Here is a 23,470-nt window from a genome sequence, read left to right on the forward strand (position 1 = left end):
CGACTGCGCCCGCGGGCGTCCCGTGAGGGGCTGCAGCCGGCCGGGAAAGAGAGACACGGCTTGGGGAGCCTGGGGAGACAGGAACCGGGCTGTGCGGGAGCCCCACCGCGACAAGAAAGAGAGCCCAAGAGAAGCACTGTGCGGGGAAACCGTGCTGCGAATGAGCCCAGGAGCGCCGGGATGTGAGGGAGGTCCGGGCTTTGAGGAGGTGCCGCCCTCCGCCACGTTCCCGGCAGCCTCCGCCGCTGGGGGGGGCCGGCAGCGGCGCAAGATGGCGGCGGACAGCGAAGTGAGTGTGTGTCCCGCTGCTCCCGCCCGCTCCCTGTCCCCCGCCTGTCCCTCTGCCTCCCCCTGCTCTCTCCGCTCACCGCCTCTCTCGCTTTCTCCCCGCAGCCCGAGTCGGAGGTGTTCGAGATCACGGACTTCACCACCGCCTCCGAGTGGGAGAGGTAGGTGCTGCTCGCCCCTCACTCGGCGCGAAGTGCCCGGGGTCTCCGCCGAGCGCGGCCCGGCCGCTGCTGCCGGGGCAGCCGCTCCGCCCGGCCGGCAGCACCCGGAGCCCTTCCCGGAGCCTGTTCCCGGCTGTTCCGCCTTAGGCTCAGGCCGCGGCCGAGGAGCGGGTTAAGAGGCTCTAGTCGAGCTGGTTCTGAACTTAAGGTCCGGTTTAATACCTGTTTGCAAGGGATTAGAATATACACTCAGAAGGCTTATGCATTTTCTAAGTAGCTGACTTGTTAAGACAGTCATCTCATAGCTGAAGCCTTTAAAAGTTAGTAGAACAATGTACGAAGAAATTTAAGGCGAAGAACGCTCTTGTACTTTAAATGTATTATTTTTTTAAATGCTTTTTCCAGCAATGATAACGTTTATGACAGGAGACAAGAGATTTCAAGTGCTGCACTTAAAATCTGAATTTAGTGATAATTTTGTCTTAAATGATTATCTATCTGTTAACAATGAAACAGGAGTTACGTGCTACAGCTGTTATGTGCTGCAGTACCAGAAAAAGGAAAGGTGAGATTCTTAAAACAGTCAAAAGATGCTCACAGCTAAAAGTAACTGTTATGTGAAATTTAAGCACAGGAAGACTGTTTAGTGTACAAGGAAGCAGTTTTTCTGGCTTTACTGTGATACTTGTAGTGTTTGTTTGTTCTTTGGGCTTTTCTAAGGAATACCATAGCAGAACAACACTGTCTGCTTTGAGGTGGCTGTATTATAATGCAGGTTTAGTGTTCAGCAAATATTAATGCCTTTTTCCCTCCTAATAGATTTATTTCAAAAATAGAAGAAGTACTCAATGACTGGAAACTTATTGGGATTTCTTCAGGCAAACCTCTAGAGAAGGTCAGTTACTGCTTCTGAATTTTCCTGTAGAATTTGAATTGCTAATTAGTAATACAATAATGTACACATGTATTTCATCTATTGCTGTTTTTGTAGGTGTGGCAGATAATAACTTCATTAGGGAATTTCACTTGTAGAAGTGTCAATTTGACAAACAATTACTGTAAATTCATTGGTGGGTCATCTGCCAAACAGGCTGTTTACCTGACAAAGATGGATCTTCCTGTAGTGCTTAGAGATTTTTTTAAAATTCGAAGTTTGAATCTGGAAACATGCTTGAAGCTGCTCTAAATACCCAAGGAATCTTTTTGTCCTGCCTTGTGCCTTTGTCACACCTCATATATTTATGGCTGAGGTTTGCACAGTGCTACTTGTGACTCAGTGTGTTTCATAGATGGGAGAGATTTTTTCAGAGTCTAATTAGAGCCTTTGTGATGCTTTCTCAGTCCTGTGAAATGCAGAGGAAATTGCTGAGCTCTTCTGCATAGTAATGCAGATAAACTCAGCTGGTTTGTGTGGAATGGCTGCTGTGTTTCCAGGGGAATCTCATTGCTTTTCATTCTAGTCAGGTACAGAGTATTTGGAATAAAACTTATGTCATCTAATAAATTGCACTTTAGCTGTCCCTGTATTCCTACATGTCTTCTTTTCTAGACCAGAGCTCTTTTCCTAACACCCTGTAAGATCTAAGGATTGTCCAAGTTGCTTTTAGTAGGAGCAGTGGTGCTGATTTTTTAGACATTCCCATGCTGTATTTTTGTTTAAAAATTAATTATTCTTACACAAGTTTTGTAAGTTGTAGGTAAAAACAATCACTTGTTGGTGAAGGTAAATATCAAGGTAATATTTGCAGAGAACAGTTTAGATATAGATGAAATCCCAGGTGGGAAACTTCTGTCTCTGGGCAAAGCTGAGGCTGTAACAGATGTACAGTTGCATATGGGAAGATGCAAATCTTTATTGCCATATAGTTCTGAAGACTGCAAGATGATATCTGATTTTTGGAATGAACATGATTATTGGCAACATGGATTTTAGCAGCCAGCTACCATTATAATGAAGAGCTTTGAGAATTGCTTATTGAAATGAAATCATGCCAGGCCATTAGGCTGTAGAAAAGTGTGAATAAACATTATTGATCACATAGGCAATATTTGAAAGACTAATTTAAAGACTTTTAAAGACTAATAAATGTTAACCTAAATTTATGAGATAATATCTTCTTTTTTTATATGCAGGGTATATTTACCACAGGAACATGGGAAGAGAAATCAGATGAAATTTCATTTGCAGACTTCAAATTCTCAGTTACCCATCATTATCTTGTACAAGAACCCAGTGACAAAGATGGGAAAGAAGAGCTGGGAGAAGGTATCTGATAGTTCCCTTCCATAGTTGTAAGGATAATGCCAGAAGACAGTGTCAGAATGTGGAGTCCACAGTGTGCTGATTTGTGTCTGTGTGGGATTTTCTGAGGTCTGATGAGTGTGATCTGACATTTCTGTTTTTAGTTTGCTTTGCATTCACACAGTGCTAATAGAGGGCAGTTGTAAGTGAGCTGGATGGATGTGATGATACATTGATCATGTATCAATTTTTGTCACAGATGCCCTTCCTCTGCCAATGCAGGACTTGCTGTGCATGAACAATGACTTTCCTCCTCGAGCCCACTGTCTGGTGAGATGGTATGTGTGCTGCCTCTCATCTCTACTGCAAATGAGCATAGCAGCTGGCAAATCTGGCACAATCAGTTGAAGCTTAAGTAAAATGATTCTTTAGACTAGACACAAGACAAAAGTGCAGAAAAAGCCTGCTATAGTGGGCCTATCTTTGGGTTTTTTTCCCCCCAAATATTTGTCTCAATTTCATATATTAACCAGGCTTTTATATATGTAATATTTAGGTACATTCTTAAAAAGGAAATCTGCACCACCTTAACAAACAACAATTATATTCTTAGTAATGCAAATCTTGAGCACGTAATAGGATTTGTTCTGGAGAGATTGGTTTTATGTATAAACACTTTCAGTCATTATGAACATAAACTGGAAAACCTCAGGACTGCTAGAGCTGGAAGTGCTCCCAGTCAAACACATTACAGTGATGGAATTCTGTTACACTCAGGTGGTTTGTGAGTTCAGGATCTGCAGCACCCCATACCCACTCAGTTCTTGACCTCTCTAAAAATAAAGAGGTACTTGCATCATGAACAGATTTCACAGTCTGTTGGTGACAATTAGGTTCTCCAGGTCACAATATTTTTTAAGAATCGTGTTTCAGCTGGCTTGCCAGGGACTAGAAAAGTGCTTTTTTCTCTTTGTCTCTCAAGGTACGGCTTACGTGAGTTTGTGGTTATTGCTCCGGCTGCGAATAACGATGCTGTTATTAGTGAATCCAAGTGCAACCTCTTGCTGAGTTCCATTTCCATTGCACTGGGCAACACTGGCTGGTAGGTGAAAGCATAAACCTTTTTACATGTCCACATAAAACTCCAGCATACTGCATTGGTGAGGAAAAATGTATTAAATTGTTAGCAAAATACGTTCAGAGGTTTTTGTTTATCTGTGTAATATTGTTAGAGAAGGATTTTAAAAATCCCCATGTGTAAAGATTGAATCAATGTTTTGTTTATTTTCATTATTCTTTAAAAACCTTTAGGGCTGTTAAAAGCTACTAGAAATTGTAGGAATAATATGTAATTTATAAAACATCGCTTTAGCAAGGGGATTTCTTCCCTATCTGTAGTAACAGTAACTTCCTAATCTTCCTCAAAAATTATATAGGCTGAAAATGAGGTAAGTGAAGTCATGAAGTGGGCTGTGGTTATGGCTTGGGAATTTGTTGGGCATTCTGTTTAATGACATTAACAGTGATTTTCTGTGATTCCTGTCAAGTGTTTCAAAGTGTGTTGGTCTAAGAGAAAATCTAAAGGATGAAATGATGCTAGGATATTCAGCTGGTTTTAGAGACTGCAAGGCAGCAGGACACTTGAATGATGTGCAGTATTCCTGTCGTGCAGTCAGGTGCCCCTGTTCGTGCAGATCCATCACAAGTGGCGCCGGATGTACGTGGGGGAGTGCCAGGGCCCGGGCGTGCGCACGGACTTTGAGATGGTTCACCTGCGCAAGGTGCCCAGCCAGTACACCCACCTGTCAGGGCTGCTGGACATCTTCAAAACCAAGATTGTAAGTACAAACTGATGTCATGTATCATTTATGTTCAACCCCTAGAGTGTTTGAGAGGATGCTCTTTACATTGGATTTGTTCTCTGGTATTTTGAAGGGCTGCCCTTTAACACCTCTGCCTCCAGTTAGCATGGCTATTCGCCTTACCTTTGTGCTCCAGGACTGGCAGCAGTACTTCTGGCCACAGCAGCCACCAGGTAGGAGACTTGTGTCCTCAGAATAACTCATTTTCAGACAGCCAAAGAATGCTAAAGAAAATATTTGTGTATCTTGCCAGAAGAATTCTAGCATTTTCTGCTTTGCTAGGAAAGGCTTCAGTCCAGTCCCACCCTGTATGATAAGCCAGCCAGCTTAAAGCTGCTCTCAGGTTGTAGCTTATGGCTGGGACAGATGTTTTTGGTAGGGCTGTGCCTGGAAATGTGGATTAGTCAGCATTTAGAGATACAATGATGTTTCTAAAATAGTGGTATCTATGTGGAATGAAAAGAGTGACTGAATCTGTGAAGAATTCTGCCCTGGATTTCTTAGGTAAATGTTTAGATTCATATTCTAGAAGATGCTAATACCTTGTGGGAGTTTTTGTCAGTTGTTTCCATAAAGTACCTTACTTTGGTACTTCACTGTCTAAGTGTACTAACAGTGGGAAAAGCAGAAAATACTGTATGGACCTCACTTGAGGCAAAGGTTTGGATTTTTATTATTGTTGACACAATACTAAGTTTAATGCAGGAGGAATTTCTGAACAAGCCTTTTGTTATAGTAGCCTTGCATGAAGGGTAGGAATAATGTATAGTCTTAAATTTAAAGTATATAAAGCAGACTTGATAAATTTATGCCATAGTGATGCTGTTTAGGAAAAACAGAGGTAGTTACTGGTTTGGTAGTCTCAAAATGATCTCTTTTATTCTTGGTGGTGGTGCTGTCTTCCTTGAGTATCAAGGATTTGGTTTTAACAGAAATATTTCTGTATAGTTAGTAGCAGAAAATAAATGATAAACTTTTCAAAGGTAAACAAACCCACAGGAAAAAGGTAGATATTAGTTCCTCCTTAACTGATGTGGTGTTTTAGGTACAAGGTGATGGAACAGTTAAAATGCCCCAGTTCTTTCCTTGGCTTGGTAGCAATTTTACATAACAAGCTTGAGGTATTTAGGGTACATTTGGAGAGACAGAACTCATGTGGCCTTGCTTTTCTAATTGTTTGGCTTTCCTTTGCTTAAAAAAGGACAGTAATCAAAATCCCATGTTTTGAAGAACTGTGCAGTGAGATTGATTCTGTGCTCTGTAGCTGAGGAATGTATGTTGAACATGTTTAAAGAGAGTCCTGCTTATTAGAAAATCAGTGCTGTTTTAAGTGATAGTTCCTCTTTGGTTAACCAAGTTTACCTAAAGAACTTGGGAAATGAATTCCACAGATTTTATCTTTTTATTGTTTCTGCAGACAAAATCTATTTTCTGTAGTCTCTCTGCCTTGCTGTAGTTATTCACTAAGTCAGGATCTCAGGTTTGTCATGGATGAGTTGTATCACTCTGATCATATTTCTTGATTGGAGCAGTTTGAATAACTTCCACTCCTTTAGCAGCAGAGTTGTGGTTAAGGGTGTCAAAGTGTGTTGCAGAACCTGGAGATGGACAGCATCAGTTTTACTGCTCTTGCTACATGCAGTTGTGGTTTTATGTTCACTGGGAGGATTATATACCATCACTCAATTAGCTCTTCTCAAATAAAACCAAAGAATTTCAATGTCTTTTATCTCCTCTGCAGAAGAAATTATGTAATTAAGTTATCCAGGTACTTCATCTGCTAATCCCTCACTTGTTTTGTTTGTAAACAGTTTGCCAGATGCAGTTAAAATTGCAGATCAGATGCTGTAACAGCATTATTATAATGGCATTACAATACATTATTATTATTGCCCACTTTAATTTTTGTTCAGTGGAGGCTGTCTGGTTTTGATTTATGTATTTGAAGGCTATACCATGGAAAGTGCCTGAGGGTGCTGGGAGGCATCTCTGAGTACCTGGGACTACAGGGAATCCCCCAGATTATTTGATTAAGTCCTCTTTTGATAAAATTGTCAACTTTTAAAAGTCGTTGTTTTTTCACTCTGCAGAGTTGCTCTCCCAGTCTTCCTTCTCTGCTTGGAACTGATTTCCTGCCCAAGCATTTTTATGGCACTTTTGTGTCTGTTCTTGTGCCAACATTGAATCTTTAGGGCTGTCTTTATATCTATCATCACTGTCTGTATGAAGGGAATAACCTCCCCTCAACAGGAATGACAAGAATTGTATCTGTCCCTTTGAATGTCCTGTTTCAGTTCCTGTTGGAAGCAATTACTTTGACTATGTTAGGATTGTGTTCTCCTAGCTCAGTCACCTTCTCTGGTCATCCTGCAAGTTACAGTCTTTGCAGTGAAATAAGGTGATTGGCTGCTTCAAATGTTCCACAAATTCTTTATGGAAAATGTGTTGATTTTTCTCCAGATATAGATGCTCTAGTTGGGGGAGAAGTTGGAGGCCTGGAATTTGGGAAGTTACCATTTGGTGCCTGTGAAGATCCTATTAGGTAAGAGAAGAGTTCAGAAAACTGGTTTATAAATTTCTTAATGGAGGACTTAAAGGTGTGTTATTTCAAATCTTAGCTTTGCCAACCTGCCACTTAGCATGTCCAACAGATACTTAATTATTCAAGTGCATCAGAAACATCTGTGAAGGGTAATGGTTTAATAACAAATAAGGCCATTTGTAAAATTGATGATATTCAGATTCAAGCTCATGTGGGTTTTACAATAAACTTCTGCAGTACCCCATTTATCTCTGAAATTATTATCTTGAAATGTACCTCAAGATAAACCTTAAAAATTATGTACTTTTGTGCAAAGGTTGGACTTGCTCTCATATATGCAGTGAGAAAACTTACTGGAGGACAAACAGAGAATAAAATATGAGCTATCACAAATACCTTTCAGAACATTAACTGTGGTGAAGGGAAAACGTTCTGCTGCTTAAAGACTGAAATCTGGTTTTGTTTCAGTGAGCTGCATTTAGCTACAACATGGCCTCACCTTGCAGAAGGGATAGTTGTTGACAACGATGTTTATTCGTAAGTATCTGGCCTGAGTTGCAAATGAGTGCTTTTTTGCTCACTGCTGCATCTTAGTGTCATCTCAAACACTGTGTGGCTTCACGTGTGGAAAAGAACCCATTTTGAGGAATGCTAATGTCAGCTGGTAGAACATTTGGGAAAACACCTTTTGAAATACATTTCTGTGAGAAAATATTATTGTGTTGTAATCTCAACAGAACACAAACCCCTGGTTTTGAGCATATTCTCATGTTAGACTTGAAAATTTTGTGTATCACATATTTCTTGGAAAAGATTATAGTAGAGCATGAAAGGTAAAAACAATTCACTGCTTGATATCCCTCTCCCAAAAACTCATCCAGGTTTTCTGCTAAAGAGGAAGAAGTGTTCCTTGTTCATGTCATGCACACCCATGAGAACAGGGACTCTTGCTTGTCATGTTCTCCTATGTAACGTGGTGATCTCACATGGCATTTATTGAGAGTTTGATACTCATCTTTCCAATACTTACAGTGGCATTTGGTTTTCTTTTTTTCTTTTTTCTTTTTTTCTTTTCTTTTTCTTCTTTTTTCTTTTTCAATTTTTTTTTCCCAAGTGACCTGGATCCACTTCAAGCACCCCAGTGGTCTGTGAGAGTTAGAAAAGCAGATAACCCTCAGTGTCTGTTGGGTAAGACATCACAATTTCCTGTCTTCTCTTGCAGCTTTTAAACTAAAACTACCAAGTTATGAAGTTAGGGTTGAGTTGTTGATTACCTGATGGCCTGTTTGCTCACTTCCCTCATTTTTTTGAGTGAATAGTATTTTGGGTTTCTTTTTCAAGAACACAAGCTTTGCACTGTACAAGCTTTGTACTTACATAAGTTCCTGTTGTAGTTTATTCTGTGTCTGTGTATGGTGAAATTCATTGCTATTCTTATTTCACCAGATTCCAGAGAATAAGAATTTTCTCTGTGTTCTGTGAAAATTTAGATTTCCTAGAATCTTCCCATTTTATTAAGTGTGTTTTGCATGTATCCATCTCCTTAGTTCAACCAACCTTTCTGACAGGGAGGATTAATACTTCTGGAGAGCTGTGCTCCTCTGTCCATCCTTGCCTTTAAGCTTGTGGGGAAAAGGGCTTCAAAACTTTCCAAGTTTCATCTTGTTTTGGGTGAATTAAACTGCAGGCAGAGCTGTACTCTGGAGAGATGGCCAAGAGCTGCCTGGGTGTGCATTTACCTAAGCTTTAATTATGTGGGTTTTGTGCACAAGATATTTGTGCTTCAGAACAAATTATCAGATGTTCTTTGAGAAGAAAAGATAAAAATTACTGTCCTTGGGGAATAATTTAGAGTGTTGGCTCATTGCTCAGTGAGAATTTTGGCTGAGTTCAGGAGCTTTGTTCCTCTGCCAGGGGACTTCCTTACTGAGTTCTTCAAGCTTTGTCGTCGGAAGGAGTCAACGGATGAGATACTTGGAAGGTCTGCATTTGATGAGGAAGGAAAAGGTAAAACTAAAATCCAGTTGATTTGTGTTACATGTATTTAATTGTTTTGTGCTAGTTTACCTTCCCTGTACCCTTATCTTGACTGGTATTTATAACTCTTACACATACTCCTGGGAATTTTCTGGCCAGGGCTTCATGGTGAGATTTCTCATGAATTCTAGACAAGTTTAGCTCCCAGAGTCCCAGAGGGACAACTGCCTCTGTTAATGTTGTGTCTGTTTCTTTTTACAAGAATAGAAAAGCTTAAAATGTAACCAGAATGTACAAGAGTTGGTTATAGGACACATCAGATTTGTCTGTATAGTTTTATGTATTTTTGCTTTTTCCACTTCTTTCTCCTTTTTATTATACTCTGTAGTACACGTCAACAGCCAGTTTAAAGAGTCTTTCATCTGTTTGAAAGGTTTTGCTCTCATCCTCTCCATTTTAATGACTTTTGAGGAAAAAAAGAAAATTAAAACTTCCCAAATTATCTGACCAGCATTCAGGCTTTATCCCAACTATATAAATAGTGCCATCTTTTTGATGTCTCTGTCCCTCTCTTTGGCTTTTCTTGATGTATGTTGTGAAAATTCCCTTTCTTCCTGCTGCTTGTCACCTGTTCTTCCCTCTGTATGGAAGGTCTGTATCAATGTATTTTCCTTGGTTATACTTGATCTTAGTTTTGAAGAAGGAGCTTGCTAGTGAGCTGAAAAAGGTGTTAGACTGAGGAGGGTGTGTATAACTCATAGTGCTTGGCATACAGTTCCTTTAGCCCTTCTTAGCACTGGGCTTTTTCAGGCTGCTCCTAATTATTCACCTAAATTTGTCAGCTTTCCTTATAACAATATTAATTCAGTTTATTGTAAGAGACATTCTAGAGTTTACCAGCAGTAGGTCTGAAAAAAACCCAGTCTTTTGATTTGAGAAGTTTACCCTGAGGACTCTTTTTAAAACAGAGTCGTGCTTACAGTATATGAGGCCAGTGATTAATACAGGATTTATTTAATATTTATCTAAAGCTTTAGCATATGCTGGAGCAGTCTTTGTTACCTGCAGTGTGTTTCTTGGTCTCTATAAACAAGGTTTAAATACTGAGTCTTCAGCAGGCTTTTGGGATACTCTCTTGGTAACTCTGCAATAGCAGTGCTGCTACAGCAGGCACTACCTACAGCCAGCTCAGTCTAGACTTCATCTGGTGAATTAAATCAGGGACAGTTTGTGACTCATTTGTGACCTCCTTCTGCTGCCTGTATTAGCTAAGAACAGTGAATGTCAGGCCGGGAACCTGGCAGCAGAGGTTCACAAGGAGCTAAATATTAATACAAGATAAACAGGCTGATTAAGACAGGTGAACTCTTGAAGAGACATGTTCTAGTGCTTGGGGGTTTATTTTATTTTGTTCTAATTGTTTGTATTTTATTTGCTAGAGGTCGCTGATATCACCCATGCGCTGTCAAAGCTCACGGAGCCAGCACCAGTCCCAATCCCCAAATTATCAGTCACAAATATGGTTCACAGTGCCAAGAAGAAGATCCGCAAGCACAGAGGTGTGGATGAGTCTCCTCTGAACAATGATGTGCTCAACACCATTCTCCTGGTGAGTGAGCTGTCCCTGCACGTGGATTCAGAGAGCACATGCACTTCATACACTGATGCATTTGCTTTAGAGCCTGTGGCAGATTTAAAGATATCTGATGTCAGTTCCAGTGCTCAAATTGCATTTATCAGCTTCTGGGAACAGCCCAAGTTATTACAAGTCTGTGTACTATAAGTGGGCTAAAACTGATCTCTGAACTCTGCTAACAATTTTAATTATAGGGATTGCTGTTGTGAAGCCAGCAGTAACTTTATAGAGAAAGTGGAAAAGGCAGGAAAACCATACTGATGGAAGGTTTAATTTTTTTTTCTTCAAGTTCTTATTTCCTGATGCTGCTGACAAACTTGCAGATGTATTTGAAAACAGAGCCAGCACTTCAGCAGGAAACAATCCTCCTCCAGAGAATGAAGATTATGTAAGTTTTGTTGAGTGACACAAGAGAGAAGGCAATTTTGAGTGTTTTATATAGACTTTGCTGTGCTTGCTCTATATCTTGTAATACTTACCTTTTGAAAAGATGAATTTACCTTTGTGGAATCTCTGGGTAGAAATAGTGATGATTTCTGTTTCCTTGGAATTCCTTTTTTCTTCCAAATACTGTAGTTTTTGGTATTTTCTAAGTTTAAAATGTTGCTTAGCCACTTACACTTACAAATAGGAAAGAGCTCACATGGTTTTGGAAAACAATGCCATTGTTTCTGTATTTCTTGCTTTCTTTTATTTCTTCCCTAGAATCTCTTCAGTCAGTTTAAGTCTGCTCCATCTGACAGTCTGACATACAAATTAGCTTTGTGTCTTTGTATGATAAACTTCTACCACGGAGGAGTCAAAGGAGTGGCACATCTTTGGCAAGAGTTTGTGCTGGAAATGCGTTACAGATGGGAGAACAACTACCTTATTCCAGGGTGAGACTTGCTCTTGCTCCTTGGTCATAGAAAATGTTCTTTGTTCCAGGAGCTGAGTGGGGTCACTGTGACTTCGAAACACACAGTTTTGGGGTTTTTTTAATTGCAAATGCTATCTCTGTTTTTATTACCCTACTTCCTTAATGAAAGAAAGGGCAGGGAGTAAGGACAAGCATCTGTGCCCTCCTTTGAAAACTTCCAGATGCCTGGGGAAGCTTGACTTAGACTTTCATTCCACTGTGTGAGTGAGGATGGGGAAAAAAACTTACTATGGTGTAGTTTCACCTCTCTTCTAAGGGAGCTGTTCCAAGGCCCTGCTGGTGCAGTGGCCTTTTCAGGTATTCCAGCCCTTCCAGGTTCTGTCTGCTGCAGCAGAACTTGGGACAGACCAAACCAGGGGCTCTCTCAAGATGAGGTAGAGCAATAGCATACCCTGCTTTTAGGGTTCTGGTGTTTTGGTTGGGATTTGGGGTTTTTTGTTGATGTGACAGACTGGCTATTTAGTCACTAGTTTGTACTTTGAAATGGTTACACTAGCAGGTAAAATAGAAGCTGAAATGTATAGCAATGACTCCAGTTTTAAAAGTACAGTCAAAGATGCTTAATTCCTGTTTGAAAGCAGTTACCTTTTCAACTTCCAATTGGAAAACTGACCAGGAATGCAGGGTGTTTCACACTAGTGTGAGTGATCTCTGAGCTCCTGGAATGACCTCTGGGAAATGCATGTAATTTAAATTCTGGGTTTGGCTGTTGAGATAATAGAAGAGCTGTGTAGTTGAAATGGTGGGAGTGGGTTCAATATGGGTATTTGTCCCTCTTCTAGATTTTGTGTGATTTAAGACCACATATGTGTGAAAGATTCAACTTTATAATTGATAATGGTTACACTTCTACCTTTTGTTAGATTAGCTAATGGCGCTCCAGATCTGAGATGTTGTTTACTGCACCAGAAACTTCAGGTAAATATCCCAAATTTAAGAATTATTTTTCTCCTACTGTCAAAATTATAGCAATGATTAGTTAAATACATTGTTTTGTAGATTTAGTTGTGCTTGTGTTTTTTGGGCATGGAATTAATTTCTTGAGAAAAATTCTGTTACAGCAACAAGTTCAGTGGGATTGTTATCTTTTAGAATTGTAAGACCTTTTCAGTGGCTCTACAGGTTTTTCTGTATGATTGTCTCCATAAGGGAAATAATTGCTGAACAATTTTTTTTGTTGTTCCTTTAACTTGTTAAATTAGATGCTAAATTGTTGCATTGAAAGGAAGAAAGCAAGAGATGAGGGGAAAAGGGGCAGCATGTCTGATCGTTCACCTGGTGGTGCTTCTGGTGATGGTGCCAAAGGAGGAGACCACTCTGGAGATAACCCTGATAAGGAAAAAGAATTTGGCAAGTCTTGGGAATCGTGGAGTGACAGTGAAGAGGAGTTTTTTGAATGTCTCAGTGACACAGAAGATCTTAAAGGAAACGGACAGGAAAATGGCAAGAAAGGAGCAAAAGAGTCTGTAAACTTAAAACCAGAAGGTCGTTTGCACCCACATGGAAAACTGATGCTGCTGCATCCAGGAGAGCCTCTCTACGTTCCCATAACACAGGTGAGGGAGCAGGAGCTGAGAGCACACAGAACGTGCCTCACCTGGGACTGTGAAACTGCAACAGTTTGCAGGTTACAGCCTTGTCTGTTGTTAAAATTGCTGGGTGTGTTTGACCTAATACCTTGTTTTTAATCTTTAAAACTGAATGAGGCTGCTAATCTCACACGTTCTTTGTTTTATTTGAGAGTGAGTGTGTGTACCAAATTTCACTCCAAACAATATATTTAAACAAGAATTAAAATTCCTTGCCTACCTTAAGTATGGGGTTCTTTTTATTTCCAGTTCTCGAGGCATCTTCCATCCCCTCCTTACTTTCTTTTCTATAAAATAGGAGCTGCTGTGGTCCTTGCACCACGGAGATTTCTGCCTGACTTTGCATAGTACTGGATCAGTTTTGCTGCTCTATTTGTTTTTCTCATAATTTCTCTCTCACATCTAAAAGGCCATAGTCATTTGGTTTGGTGCCATTCTCTACAGCAGGTTTATTATCAAACAACTAGAAATGTTACCTGACATCAACAAGCTTTCTTGCAGAGTGACCAGGGATGAAATAGGAAGTGGTACTGTCACAGAAAGTAGTTTGAAATCAGCCATGCATGAAGAATACAGTGGTTTTCATTCTCCTGGGAGAAATTACTTCTAATTAGTGTTGCTTTGCTTGGGTAAAATGTATGAGCAGAGAGTAGTCAGGCAAAATGTTCTCAATTAATTATGTGCTGATAGTATTGACAACAAAAATTCTGCATTGCTTTGGGTAGATTTTCATCCATCTCAGCAAAATTGAACCAGTCAAACATTTCCAGGATTTCATTAGGATTTTGGCATTTTAGCAATATATCCTTATATTGTTACCTTATTTCCAGGTAATTCTCTGTGTAGTTTCTTTGTTGCTGTCCTCTTCAGGTGCACAACTTGAGGCTGAACTGTTTAGGCAGTGGAAAGTTGCGATCATTTCCTCTGAGTACAAAGGAAGCAGAATGAACTAGGGCTGAGAAGGAGCTTCTTGCTTCTCCTCCCTTGCCCTTACCGTCTCCAGGAGGGGCTGTCAGTAACCCAGAGTGTTTCCTGCCGCAGGAGCCAGCCCCCATGACCGAGGACCTGCTGGAGGAGCAGTCGGAGGTGCTGGCCAAGCTGGGCACGTCGGCGGAGGGCGCTCACCTGCGGGCGCGCATGCAGAGCGCCTGCCTGCTCTCCGACATGGAGTCCTTCAAGGTAGCGCTGCTGTGACAGTACACTGCTTGCTTCCTCAGTCAGCTGTCCCTCCTGAGTGTGTTGGACAGGCCTGAAGGTTTATGGGTTTTTTTTTCTCCACAAAACAGTTCCCAGTTAGTTTCAAGTTGAAAATAGAAACCTATCAGGAAAACTCTTGGCACATTTCAAAATCTATGAGGATGTGATCTGTTACACTGTAACGTCCCAGTAAATTTACAAAATGTCTGTGGGAAGGGAAAAAGCACATCAAACATACAATTGATCAGTTGTGAATTAAAACAGACATTCATCAGGTTGGGACTGGACTAACTGTGGTTTTGGGCTTCATTTCCTGTCTGAGCTCTGCAGAGGGAGCTAAGAGCACATCCACTGCTGTCATCACAGGAGCTCAACACTAAAAAGATTGGAGATTTTGTAATGAAATAGCCATATATATCTTTTTAATTATTGCAGTCTTTATGGTAAAAGGATATTATGTGCTGTACAGTTCGAGTATTTATAGTATAACAGAAATCACTTTATTAACAGGGACTCATGGCATATTAAATATATATGGTGTAAGTAATCTAAAATCTCAAAGTAAAAGTAGAGAACTATAATTAGAAGCACAAGTATACACTTCATAGGTACATCAAATAGAAATCTGGGATTCCTTTTATGTTCTGGACCTATAGATGTAGTTAATTGTGGTCATATTGCATCTATGAAGAATGAAGTTTTTTTTGTTTGGGGAAGATACTTCTTTAAAGTTCCTTTTCAAAAGAAGAAGAATGTTGTCATTGGAATGTTAAAAGATGGAAAGTCAGTGCTGAAAGCATACTTAGGCAGCCCACTGATTCTTTTAGTCTTTAATGGGATAAGCTTAGTGAAAATTCCTATTTATTGCATGTAGCAGGTGCCAGGTAGAATCTTAACAGTATATATAATTTTGAGCTTGCCTGAAATAACTGATAAATGTAATGAATGTACATATAGTAGGTGATGAGAAGATGATTTTCTTTGTTGTTGCTGCTGCTGATGGGGGTTTTACCCCTTGCCATTGTCTTGGTTTATGATTTATTCCCTCTGTCCTGCTGTACAGTTTGTTGGCTGTGGACAAAAGAATTTCCTGAGTTTTGTCTTTACTCTGTGCTCTACCCACTAAACCATATTTCCCTCCTACTCAGGCTGTTGTGTTTTTATAGGATTTTTCAGGAACACATTTTCTGTCCTCTCTTCCCTGCAGGCAGCTAACCCTGGCTGTTGTCTGGAGGATTTTGTGAGGTGGTACTCACCCCGGGACTACATCGAGGAGGAAGTGATCGATGAGAAGGGGAATAAAGTCATCAGGGGCGAGCTGAGTGCCCGGATGAAGATCCCCAGCAACATGTGGGTGGAGGCCTGGGAGACAGCAAAGCCAGTCCCAGCACGGAGGCAGAAGAGGCTTTTTGATGACACCAGGGAGGCTGAGAAGGTGAAAGCTCTGGGGCTGGTGCCAGTCTGGGCTGTGATGCTCCCTGCAGCCCTTCCCTCCCTCCCTGCAGCGTTTAAACACTGACAGGCCCTTGCACTGTGTCCTCGGAGTTACTGAAGTGTTTAGTGCATGGCTTAGGGTTGATGGGAAATTCCTGCTGCTGTACAGGAGAGTGTTTGACATATGTAAAAGTATGCAATGTTACTTAGGTATTTTTTTAAATGATTAGTAAATAAACCAGATTTTTAACTGCATATACATTAGGAACATTTTAGTTTCCTAATGCAGTTATTTTTAGTTTCATTCCAGCCTGTTGGGCAGATTCATGTAAAACTGCCTCTCAGGTCTTACAGTGGTGTTCCATTCTTGTGAATTCATCTTTCCAAAGTAGCCTTATCTGTGGGAAGTAGTTTTGATCACTAAAATATTGAATTTTCTAATGTTGCAGGTACTTCATTACCTTGCAGTTCAGAAACCAGCTGACCTTGCAAGGCATCTCCTGCCTTGCATCATCCATGCAGCTGTACTCAAGGTAAAGGAGGAAGGTAAATAATGTTTAATAAATTATTAAGATATTTAAGGGGGAACAGTGATGCAGTCAATAATTACAACTTTGTTTCTTTCCTTATAATAGAAACAGTAGAAGATATATCTTCAGTTAAGAAGATTATTAAGCAGATAATATCCCATTCCAGCAAAGTGCTACGGTTTCCCAGTCCAGAGGACAAGAAGTTGGAAGTAAGGCTTTTGTACTGGCTGGGGCTGAAAACCTGCTTGACTTTTGTACTGTTCATGGCAATGTTAAAAAAACATGTTTTTAATTTTCCCTTTTATTAAACTCTTGCAGGAAATCATTGCTCAGATTATGAGTGTGGAAGCCATCATTGCCAGGGCAAGGTCTCTCAAAGCAAAATTTGGGGTAGAGAAATGTGAAAATGAAGAGGAGAAAGAAGATCTACAAAGGTGACTTGTTTTTGTTTTTTTTTTTCAAATTCTTATTTTTCATTGTGTTGTTTTGTTTTTCCTCTGACGCTCTTGTTTGTACTTAGGACAATGGTGACAATAAAGAAATACTTAGGAATCATATTTGGGTATCCCTGTCACTAGACTGTCTAGAGATGATGTGTGTGGGTACCTCAGTGCTCCTCCAATTAAGCATCTCTTTGATCCAGGTTTTTTTAATAGGATTTGGTTTTATCTTGACAGTACTGGGGACTAACTTTTTTTGTATATATAAAAGGTATATTTGATGAACTCTATTATCATACCTAAAATTAGGACTAGAAATTTATTATTTTTTATAAATATTATGGAATGATAGAGCCTCTTCCACAGTTGTTTTCTTATTCTTGTCTCCCTGTTGATGTGAAACATCACTGAGCAGCTCTGAATGGGAAGTGACAAGGAATGTTCCCTTGCATCACTACCTACTGTCAGGTTATTTACTTGCTGCTCAAGATGAATAATGTTATAAAAGCCAAGTTAACTTCTTGCTGCTGTGCTGGGAGGGAGAGATGACATTTGTGCAGTATGTGTTGGGAGTTCAGAGGTGTGGTGTCTGACCCAAGCAATGTCTGTGTGCTAAAGAAAATTGTGAATACTTCTGCATGGCCAACACCATGGAGGCTTTCCTGTTGATTTTATACATCTGCTTTATGACCCTGGGTTTCATTCTTAGGTTACTGAGAGGAGAAATTTTTCCTTAAACTTTTAGAATAGAGAAGCAAGAGAATCTGCCAGTTCTCACCCTGAGCAAATGATGCTTGGTGAAAGCCTTGGCACAGGAAACAGCTCATTTAGGTCAGCACACTGGATCTGGCCAAAGATTAACCATCCCTTTTTCCTTTTCAATCATTTGTTCCATCAGATTTGTAAACAGTCTCCTGGAGCAGCCAGAAGTGTCAGTGGTTGGTGCAGGAAGAGGACCTGCTGGCAGCATCATTCACAAGCTGTTTGTGAATGCTCAGAGGGTAAGAGAGAGCTCTGGCTTGTGCTGCAGCCACTCCTGATTTAACCAGAATGAGCCAATGAGTTACCATATGGTGCCAGTGTATTTTGTCTGCATTTCTGCATGTATTGTCATATATGTGCTTGAGGTGTTTTCTGTGATGTTCAACATGATTTTGGCAGTAACAGAACCTTGCAGGACCAAAGAAGAGTGAGTGAGCTGGGATGTTAAACAGTTGAAGCCAGCAGGGTAGATAGAGGTGTCAGTAATGCTTTATGTACTGCAAATAGTAAGGTCAGTAATGCTATTAAAGCAAGACAAATTTCTGCCTTATCACAGCAAGGTCAAGTGTTGATTGTTTCACAGAGGAATGTAGAGAAACTGGTCATAATATTATATATTTTAGAAGCAGTAACTTCTAAACTGAGGCTTATGTTTGGAATACTTGAGATTTTTTCTTTGGAAACCAGCATGCTTAGGAAGTTTCAGTTCTTTTTCAGTTTCTGCATTCAGTTTACCTATTGCCAGTGTTGCATCTGTTTTCTGGAGACCCTTCCCTTGCTGATATTGATATAAATGTTGCCTTTCTCTCTTAAGCAGTCTTTGGAATAATTAGTCTGAAAGTATTGATTTCCAAACCTCATGGACTGCAGTCAGCCTTCAGTTTCTCTCAGAATTACACCTGTTTATAGCATCAGATTTTCTAACTCATATTTCACTACAGTGGTAATAACAAGGTAGCAGCCTGAAATCCCATTTGGAAATAATTGCTGGAAAAATGTTGTGATTGGGTGTTAAACACTTTAAAGGGATCAATGCTTTTGTAATAATCTGTATTTTGCAATTCGGCATAAAAAGGACCATTCTGAAAACAGACCATGCTTATTCTGAGGAATGAAAATCAGGACACTTCTTTTATTATTCCAGTGTCTAGGGAAATTGTGTTTGCAAACTGAACCTGCTAACCAGCCACATTTACCCTTTAAAGCCCTGTAAGTGATGCACACATATGCACGTGCCTCTTTAAAGAGAGTGGGTTTTCAAATCTTACTAAGTACCCTTAGGATGTGCACAAATTTCTAGGGTTTTATTCTGAAAGGCCACTAACTAAAGTAGGGTTACAGGTATTTCCCACTAGCAGTGTTAATTAAGGTTTCTTAGTGGGACAGGAACCAACTTGCTACAAACCCCACTTTGTGTTGAACCTGCCACGAGTTATTTCAGTAGAGAGCTGTTTGGTAAATAGAAGTGAAATGAGTTCCCTGTTCATTACCTTTTGAACCTGGACTCCTCTCTGAGCTGTGTATAATGTGTTCTGTTCTTGAGTTTTCTCAGGAAAATTCTGATAGCCAGTGCATGTTCTTGGAGTGCATGATGTCTCTTAAACCTACAGTCTCCTCCTAACCTCTTGTAAGTCACCTCTGACTTGCCTTTGTTTCTGTCTTTCATCACTGGTTCTTTTCTCATCCCTTTCCAAGCTGACTGAATCTTCTGATGAGGTAACCAACTTTGTCCCTCCTTTCCCTCTCATCTTCTCTGCATAGAGCTGAACCTTCTGGTGGATATAGTACAGCAGCCAGATTTAGTTTGTACTGGTGTTCACATGTTGAGCGTAAAAGTAACTTTGTGTTTCCAGAATGGTTTTTCTGTATTCACACTTTATTTTCAGAGCCAAATAATGCATAGTGAAAAGAGAGAGAAATGTTTTTTAAAAAAAAAAGTATTTCAAAAAACCAAACCAAACAAAAACCTTTATTCAAGTGTGTATTGGTGTTTTCTGATGCTGAAATATGTGGCCATGCCTTTATATTCTTTGTTGTCATCACTGTTTGTTTGTTGATGGTTTGGGGGGAGGTGGTGATGAACAATAAGCTGGATGCTGCATTCCCAACACTAGTGCTTCCTGAAGGTGTGGAACTTTCTGGAACTTTCCCAATAGATATTTGGGAAAGAAGCAGGATAACTGTGTGAAGTGTAGCACAGGGACGATCCTCTCTGTTGGTTTCCTTGAGCTGTTCTTGGGGAAACACATGGCACTTGTCCCTGGTGGGTTCTGTGGCACAGCCTGCAGGGCTGGGTCCCTCTACTTCTGGGAGCAGAGGGGCAGCAGCAAGGGACCACAGGGGCAGCCAGTGGCTTCTGCCACACCTCAGGGATGGTGCCAGTTTGGAGCTGTACATGCTTGGATTAGGAAGGACCCTATTAGGGTATTGGTGGGGTTGTGTGTATCCATAGGTATGTGTAATCAGGGAATGTTTAGTGGGCATGCCAGCCCTTCTTCCAGTACCCAAGTGTCAGTGTTGCTACTGCCTGGCTCTGAGAGAATGAACTCCTTCTCCAATTGCGATTGTGCAGCAGAGGGATTTCAGCAAGGCTCTCTGGCCATGAAAAGCCCATCCTGCAGTAGTGTTGGAGTCTGAAAGGCAGATGGCCTGTCAGGACTGCAGTATTGGTACTGATGATTTTGAAGTGGAGGCTGCCTTGGCCTCCTGTAGCTGCAGGGAGCTGAGGAGAGCACCCTGTCTGAGGAGGGGCCATTTCCTCCAGTCACAACCCTTGCTTCACACTGCCACATCAGAACTTCAGCTGGGCAGAGCTTCACCATCCACATGAGGGTTCTTCCATCTGGTTACGTTCGCTTTATTTCCTAGCATCCCATTAGCGCTTTGCTGTGTGTACACATAAAGCCTCTAGCCGTGTTCCCCATTTCTAGTGTTCCTCTGAGAGCAGCTCTGTGAATCCCGGTGTCAGGCAGCAGGCTGCCCTGTCGCTGTGCTCTGTCGCAGGTGCCCGCCGTGCCGCTGGAGGAGGAGCTGCGGCGCTCGGGCTCTCCGGAGGAGCGCAGGCAGGGGCTGCAGTCGGAGTTTCCCCCGCCCGCGGGCCGGGAGGTGATCCTGCGCGCCTCGGTGCCCCGGCCCGCCCCCTACTCCAAGGCGCTGCCGCAGCGCATGTACAGCGTGCTGACCCGCGAGGATTTCCGCCTGGCGGGGGCCTTCTCGGCCGACACCACCTTCTTCTGACACGGCCGGGGAGCTGCCGAGGGACCGCAGCGCTGCTTCCCAAGGACTTGGACTGGCCACTGCAACTCAGCTCCGAGGTTTGGAATGGCTCCAGGAGTGGTTTCAAACTCTGTCCCAAGGGAGTGTATTTTCCTTTCCTTGCATTAGCTTAATTACGGACCTGAATGGGCTGTGTGCAAATATTCATGTTGAAATTCATGCAGAATGTGCTGCTTTACACTTCAGGATCAGACTTTATCAAGTGACATTAGTCTACTTAAATTGATATATATAAAAACATTAAGTAATTTATATTTATTACTAATCATAATCACAGAGCCCAGTATTTTTTTGGTTAATCGCTGTTTCAAGTGCTTCTGAAATATTCTCATTTTTATTTAAAGTGTACAGTTCATTCTCTAGTTTGTGCTAAAGTCTCCTGGTTGTCCAGATCTCGTCACTTCTCCCAGACAGAACTACGTGGACAGTGAGTCTGACTGACAGCCTGCAGTGCATCACTGAGGGGTTGGGATCCTTTGTATCCTTCCCTTGGTGCAAGGGCCAAAGCTGGATGGAAATGACACCCCGGAGGTGTCATTTCAGTTTCACTGTGAGCAACTCACTGGTGTTTAACCCAGGCTATTTGTCTGCACTCCCTGTCAGTCATCGATGGGACAGGAGGGGACAGCTCTGTCACCTCTGGCCCCTCACCCCACCTGTGCCAATGTTGCTTTACAGTGACCTTCATCTGTTTGAATGAGAATCAGCAGATCAGCATTACTCTACAAATGTACAGCTACAGTATTGTGGACATTACTCAATAAATATGAACGTGCTGTTGGCTCTCAGTATTCCCATGCTTTTCCATGCCCTCCTTGCATGCTCTGATCCAGGAGGGACATTGTGACTACACTGAGTACAGAGAGTTGAATTCTGCTGGTAGTAGCAGGATCCCAGGTGTTGCCCTAAAACTTCTTTGAGGGGACAGGGATCAGTGTCTTTTTTCCTCACATAAAGTTCTATGAATTAGAAATACATTTTTCAGGATGAAGAAGAGTTAGCAAGGTAAAATCTTGCCACAGACTTTGTTTTCCAGGCTGTTTGTGTGTTTCCTCACACATCAGGGTAAGTATGATAAAGACCTGTAGCTGTTCTTTAACTATGTGGCTTCTTTAAAATTAATTACACCAAACAATTCCTGATTTACCAGTAAGTAAAATTTCAGTTAAGCTTCTTCCCTAATACTCCTGGTGTCCTTCTCTCTAATGAAATAATTATTACACTGCAGCGTGGCCTCTTGTAAAGGCTGCAGAAACTTGAAAGTCTCTCATACTTGGTTATCAGGCTATTCCTACCTGGTCATTTAAAGTGCTGGAGAGGTAATTCCTTTATCATACTGAGACACCACAAACATCATCAACACAGCTAAAGGCCTGTTAGTTTGACTGTAGAAAATACTGCACTCTTACCTTGTCTTAAACAGTCTTTGTCTCTGTTCAAGAGTTGTAACTTTAAAGATTTTTCTCAGAAGGATAACTCAGCTTATTTTAAGTAGCTGTAGTTGAAATTTCAGGCCTGCACTGTTTTGTGCAGAGCTCTGCTTTATGAGCTTACATCTCAGCATTTGGGGGGGGGAGGAGAGACAGAGCATTAAAAAAATCATCAGGAAAAAGAACTGTGTTTATTTAAAGTAACCGTAAAGCACGCCAGGTAAGCAGTCCAAAATTACCAGTATCTCTGCAATCTCATTAAGGAGAATTTGACTGTAGCATTTCCCAGAAACGACCTTTGATGAGATAATTGCTAATATTAATGTTTCCTATCCTGAGTAACATTTCAATACAAGCTGGTTTAAATAAAACCAGAATTCAACTGACATCAATTCTAAATACCAAAATCCTGTAAGTCAGGCCCATGCCAGGAGTTAGCCTTCTGTGGGTGAGCAGCACTAGAGGAAACAAATCACTTGTGCTAGTTTCTGTCATAATCACTGTATTTTATTCTGTGGTTTTGGTATGTGAGTAACAAAAGGAATTAAAACTAAGACATCTTCTAGGTCCATGAAGTTCCCAATACAATTGAACCCTGTAATACCACCAGCAGGTTCAACAGAACTTCCTTAAATTCTTGGAGCCCTAACTACCCTGCAAGAGGAAACCATAATGCTTCAAAATAGCATTAAAGTTATACACAGAAATCTAGCTTTAAACCAGGGCCATTAAAAACATGATGATCAAGTACTTTGGATGTTACAGATAATTTCTTTGGTTTAATTCCTTACTGTCTTCTCTCTACCAACAGCATGATACCAGCAATTTCTGTTAAATCAGTGCAAGAGGAAAACACTAACTATATTGGTTTCACTGTTACAATGTACCTGAATGTACTGTGCATTTTACTTCTTCACCAAAAATTGGGTGATATCACAGGCATACTTTGTAGCTAAAGACTTTCTCTTCAGCTGGCTTCTTTCCTTGGCCTGTTTTGCAGTTCTCTGCAAAAGAGAGAGACAGGTTCAGTGAGTATTGATACTTGGAAACATGTCCAGCAGAAAGCATTAGCTCACAGTTAAATTCCAGTCTTTATCTTTGCAGTAGACAGCATGATGAAATGCAAATGTTTATCATTATTTCCCCAAATCCAGAGGAAACTGTCATGTTGTAATAGTTTAATGC

General features: G+C 41.0%; 2 protein-coding genes across 6 annotated transcripts in view; one reads left to right on the forward strand and one right to left on the reverse strand.

Moving 5' to 3' along the window:
- Positions 1-13: 13 nt before the first annotated feature.
- RAB3GAP1 (RAB3 GTPase activating protein catalytic subunit 1) lies at positions 14-21,646 on the forward strand. 2 transcript variants are annotated; one of them, XM_071435414.1, is made up of 25 exons: positions 14-289; positions 394-449; positions 1,269-1,344; positions 2,583-2,715; positions 2,951-3,029; positions 3,674-3,793; positions 4,364-4,529; positions 4,627-4,726; positions 7,014-7,095; positions 7,564-7,632; positions 8,210-8,283; positions 9,010-9,102; positions 10,512-10,681; positions 10,998-11,096; positions 11,414-11,586; positions 12,491-12,545; positions 12,830-13,183; positions 14,258-14,395; positions 15,621-15,848; positions 16,297-16,393; positions 16,483-16,586; positions 16,696-16,811; positions 17,716-17,818; positions 19,275-19,295; positions 20,583-21,646. In XM_071435414.1, exons 1-25 carry the CDS (start codon positions 161-163, stop codon positions 20,814-20,816), a joined length of 3,069 nt encoding a protein of 1,022 aa, XP_071291515.1. In that variant the 5' UTR covers positions 14-160; the 3' UTR covers positions 20,817-21,646. The 2 variants fall into 2 exon arrangements, with proteins under 2 accessions (XP_071291515.1, XP_071291516.1); XM_071435415.1 differs by lacking the exon at positions 19,275-19,295.
- ZRANB3 (zinc finger RANBP2-type containing 3) overlaps positions 19,435-23,470 on the reverse strand; it is a 43,668-nt gene continuing 39,632 nt past the window's right edge. For 3 of the 4 annotated variants that reach the window (XM_071435411.1, XM_071435410.1, XM_071435413.1), the window contains one exon: positions 19,435-23,289. In XM_071435411.1, the coding sequence (XP_071291512.1) occupies positions 23,191-23,289 (99 nt within the window). In that variant the 3' untranslated portion in view covers positions 19,435-23,190. The remainder of the gene's footprint in view (positions 23,290-23,470) is intronic. The other variant, XM_071435412.1, reaches the window with a different exon arrangement.

The sequence above is a fragment of the Agelaius tricolor genome, unplaced genomic scaffold (genome assembly GCF_023055355.1).
Source record: "Agelaius tricolor isolate 1412-34295 unplaced genomic scaffold, bAgeTri1.0.p SCAF_10, whole genome shotgun sequence".
In the NCBI taxonomy this organism is placed as follows: Eukaryota; Metazoa; Chordata; class Aves; order Passeriformes; family Icteridae; genus Agelaius; species Agelaius tricolor.

Bases quoted from the DNA above. Each gene is read 5' to 3' on its own strand.
- RAB3GAP1 (XM_071435414.1), top strand. From the start codon at position 161: ATGAGCCCAGGAGCGCCGGGATGTGAGGGAGGTCCGGGCTTTGAGGAG. The intron at 3,794-4,363 runs GTAGGTGAAAGC...CCTGTCGTGCAG, and splicing joins GCACTGGGCAACACTGGCTG to TCAGGTGCCCCTGTTCGTGC. The intron at 10,682-10,997 runs GTGAGTGAGCTG...TTTTTCTTCAAG, and splicing joins TGCTCAACACCATTCTCCTG to TTCTTATTTCCTGATGCTGC.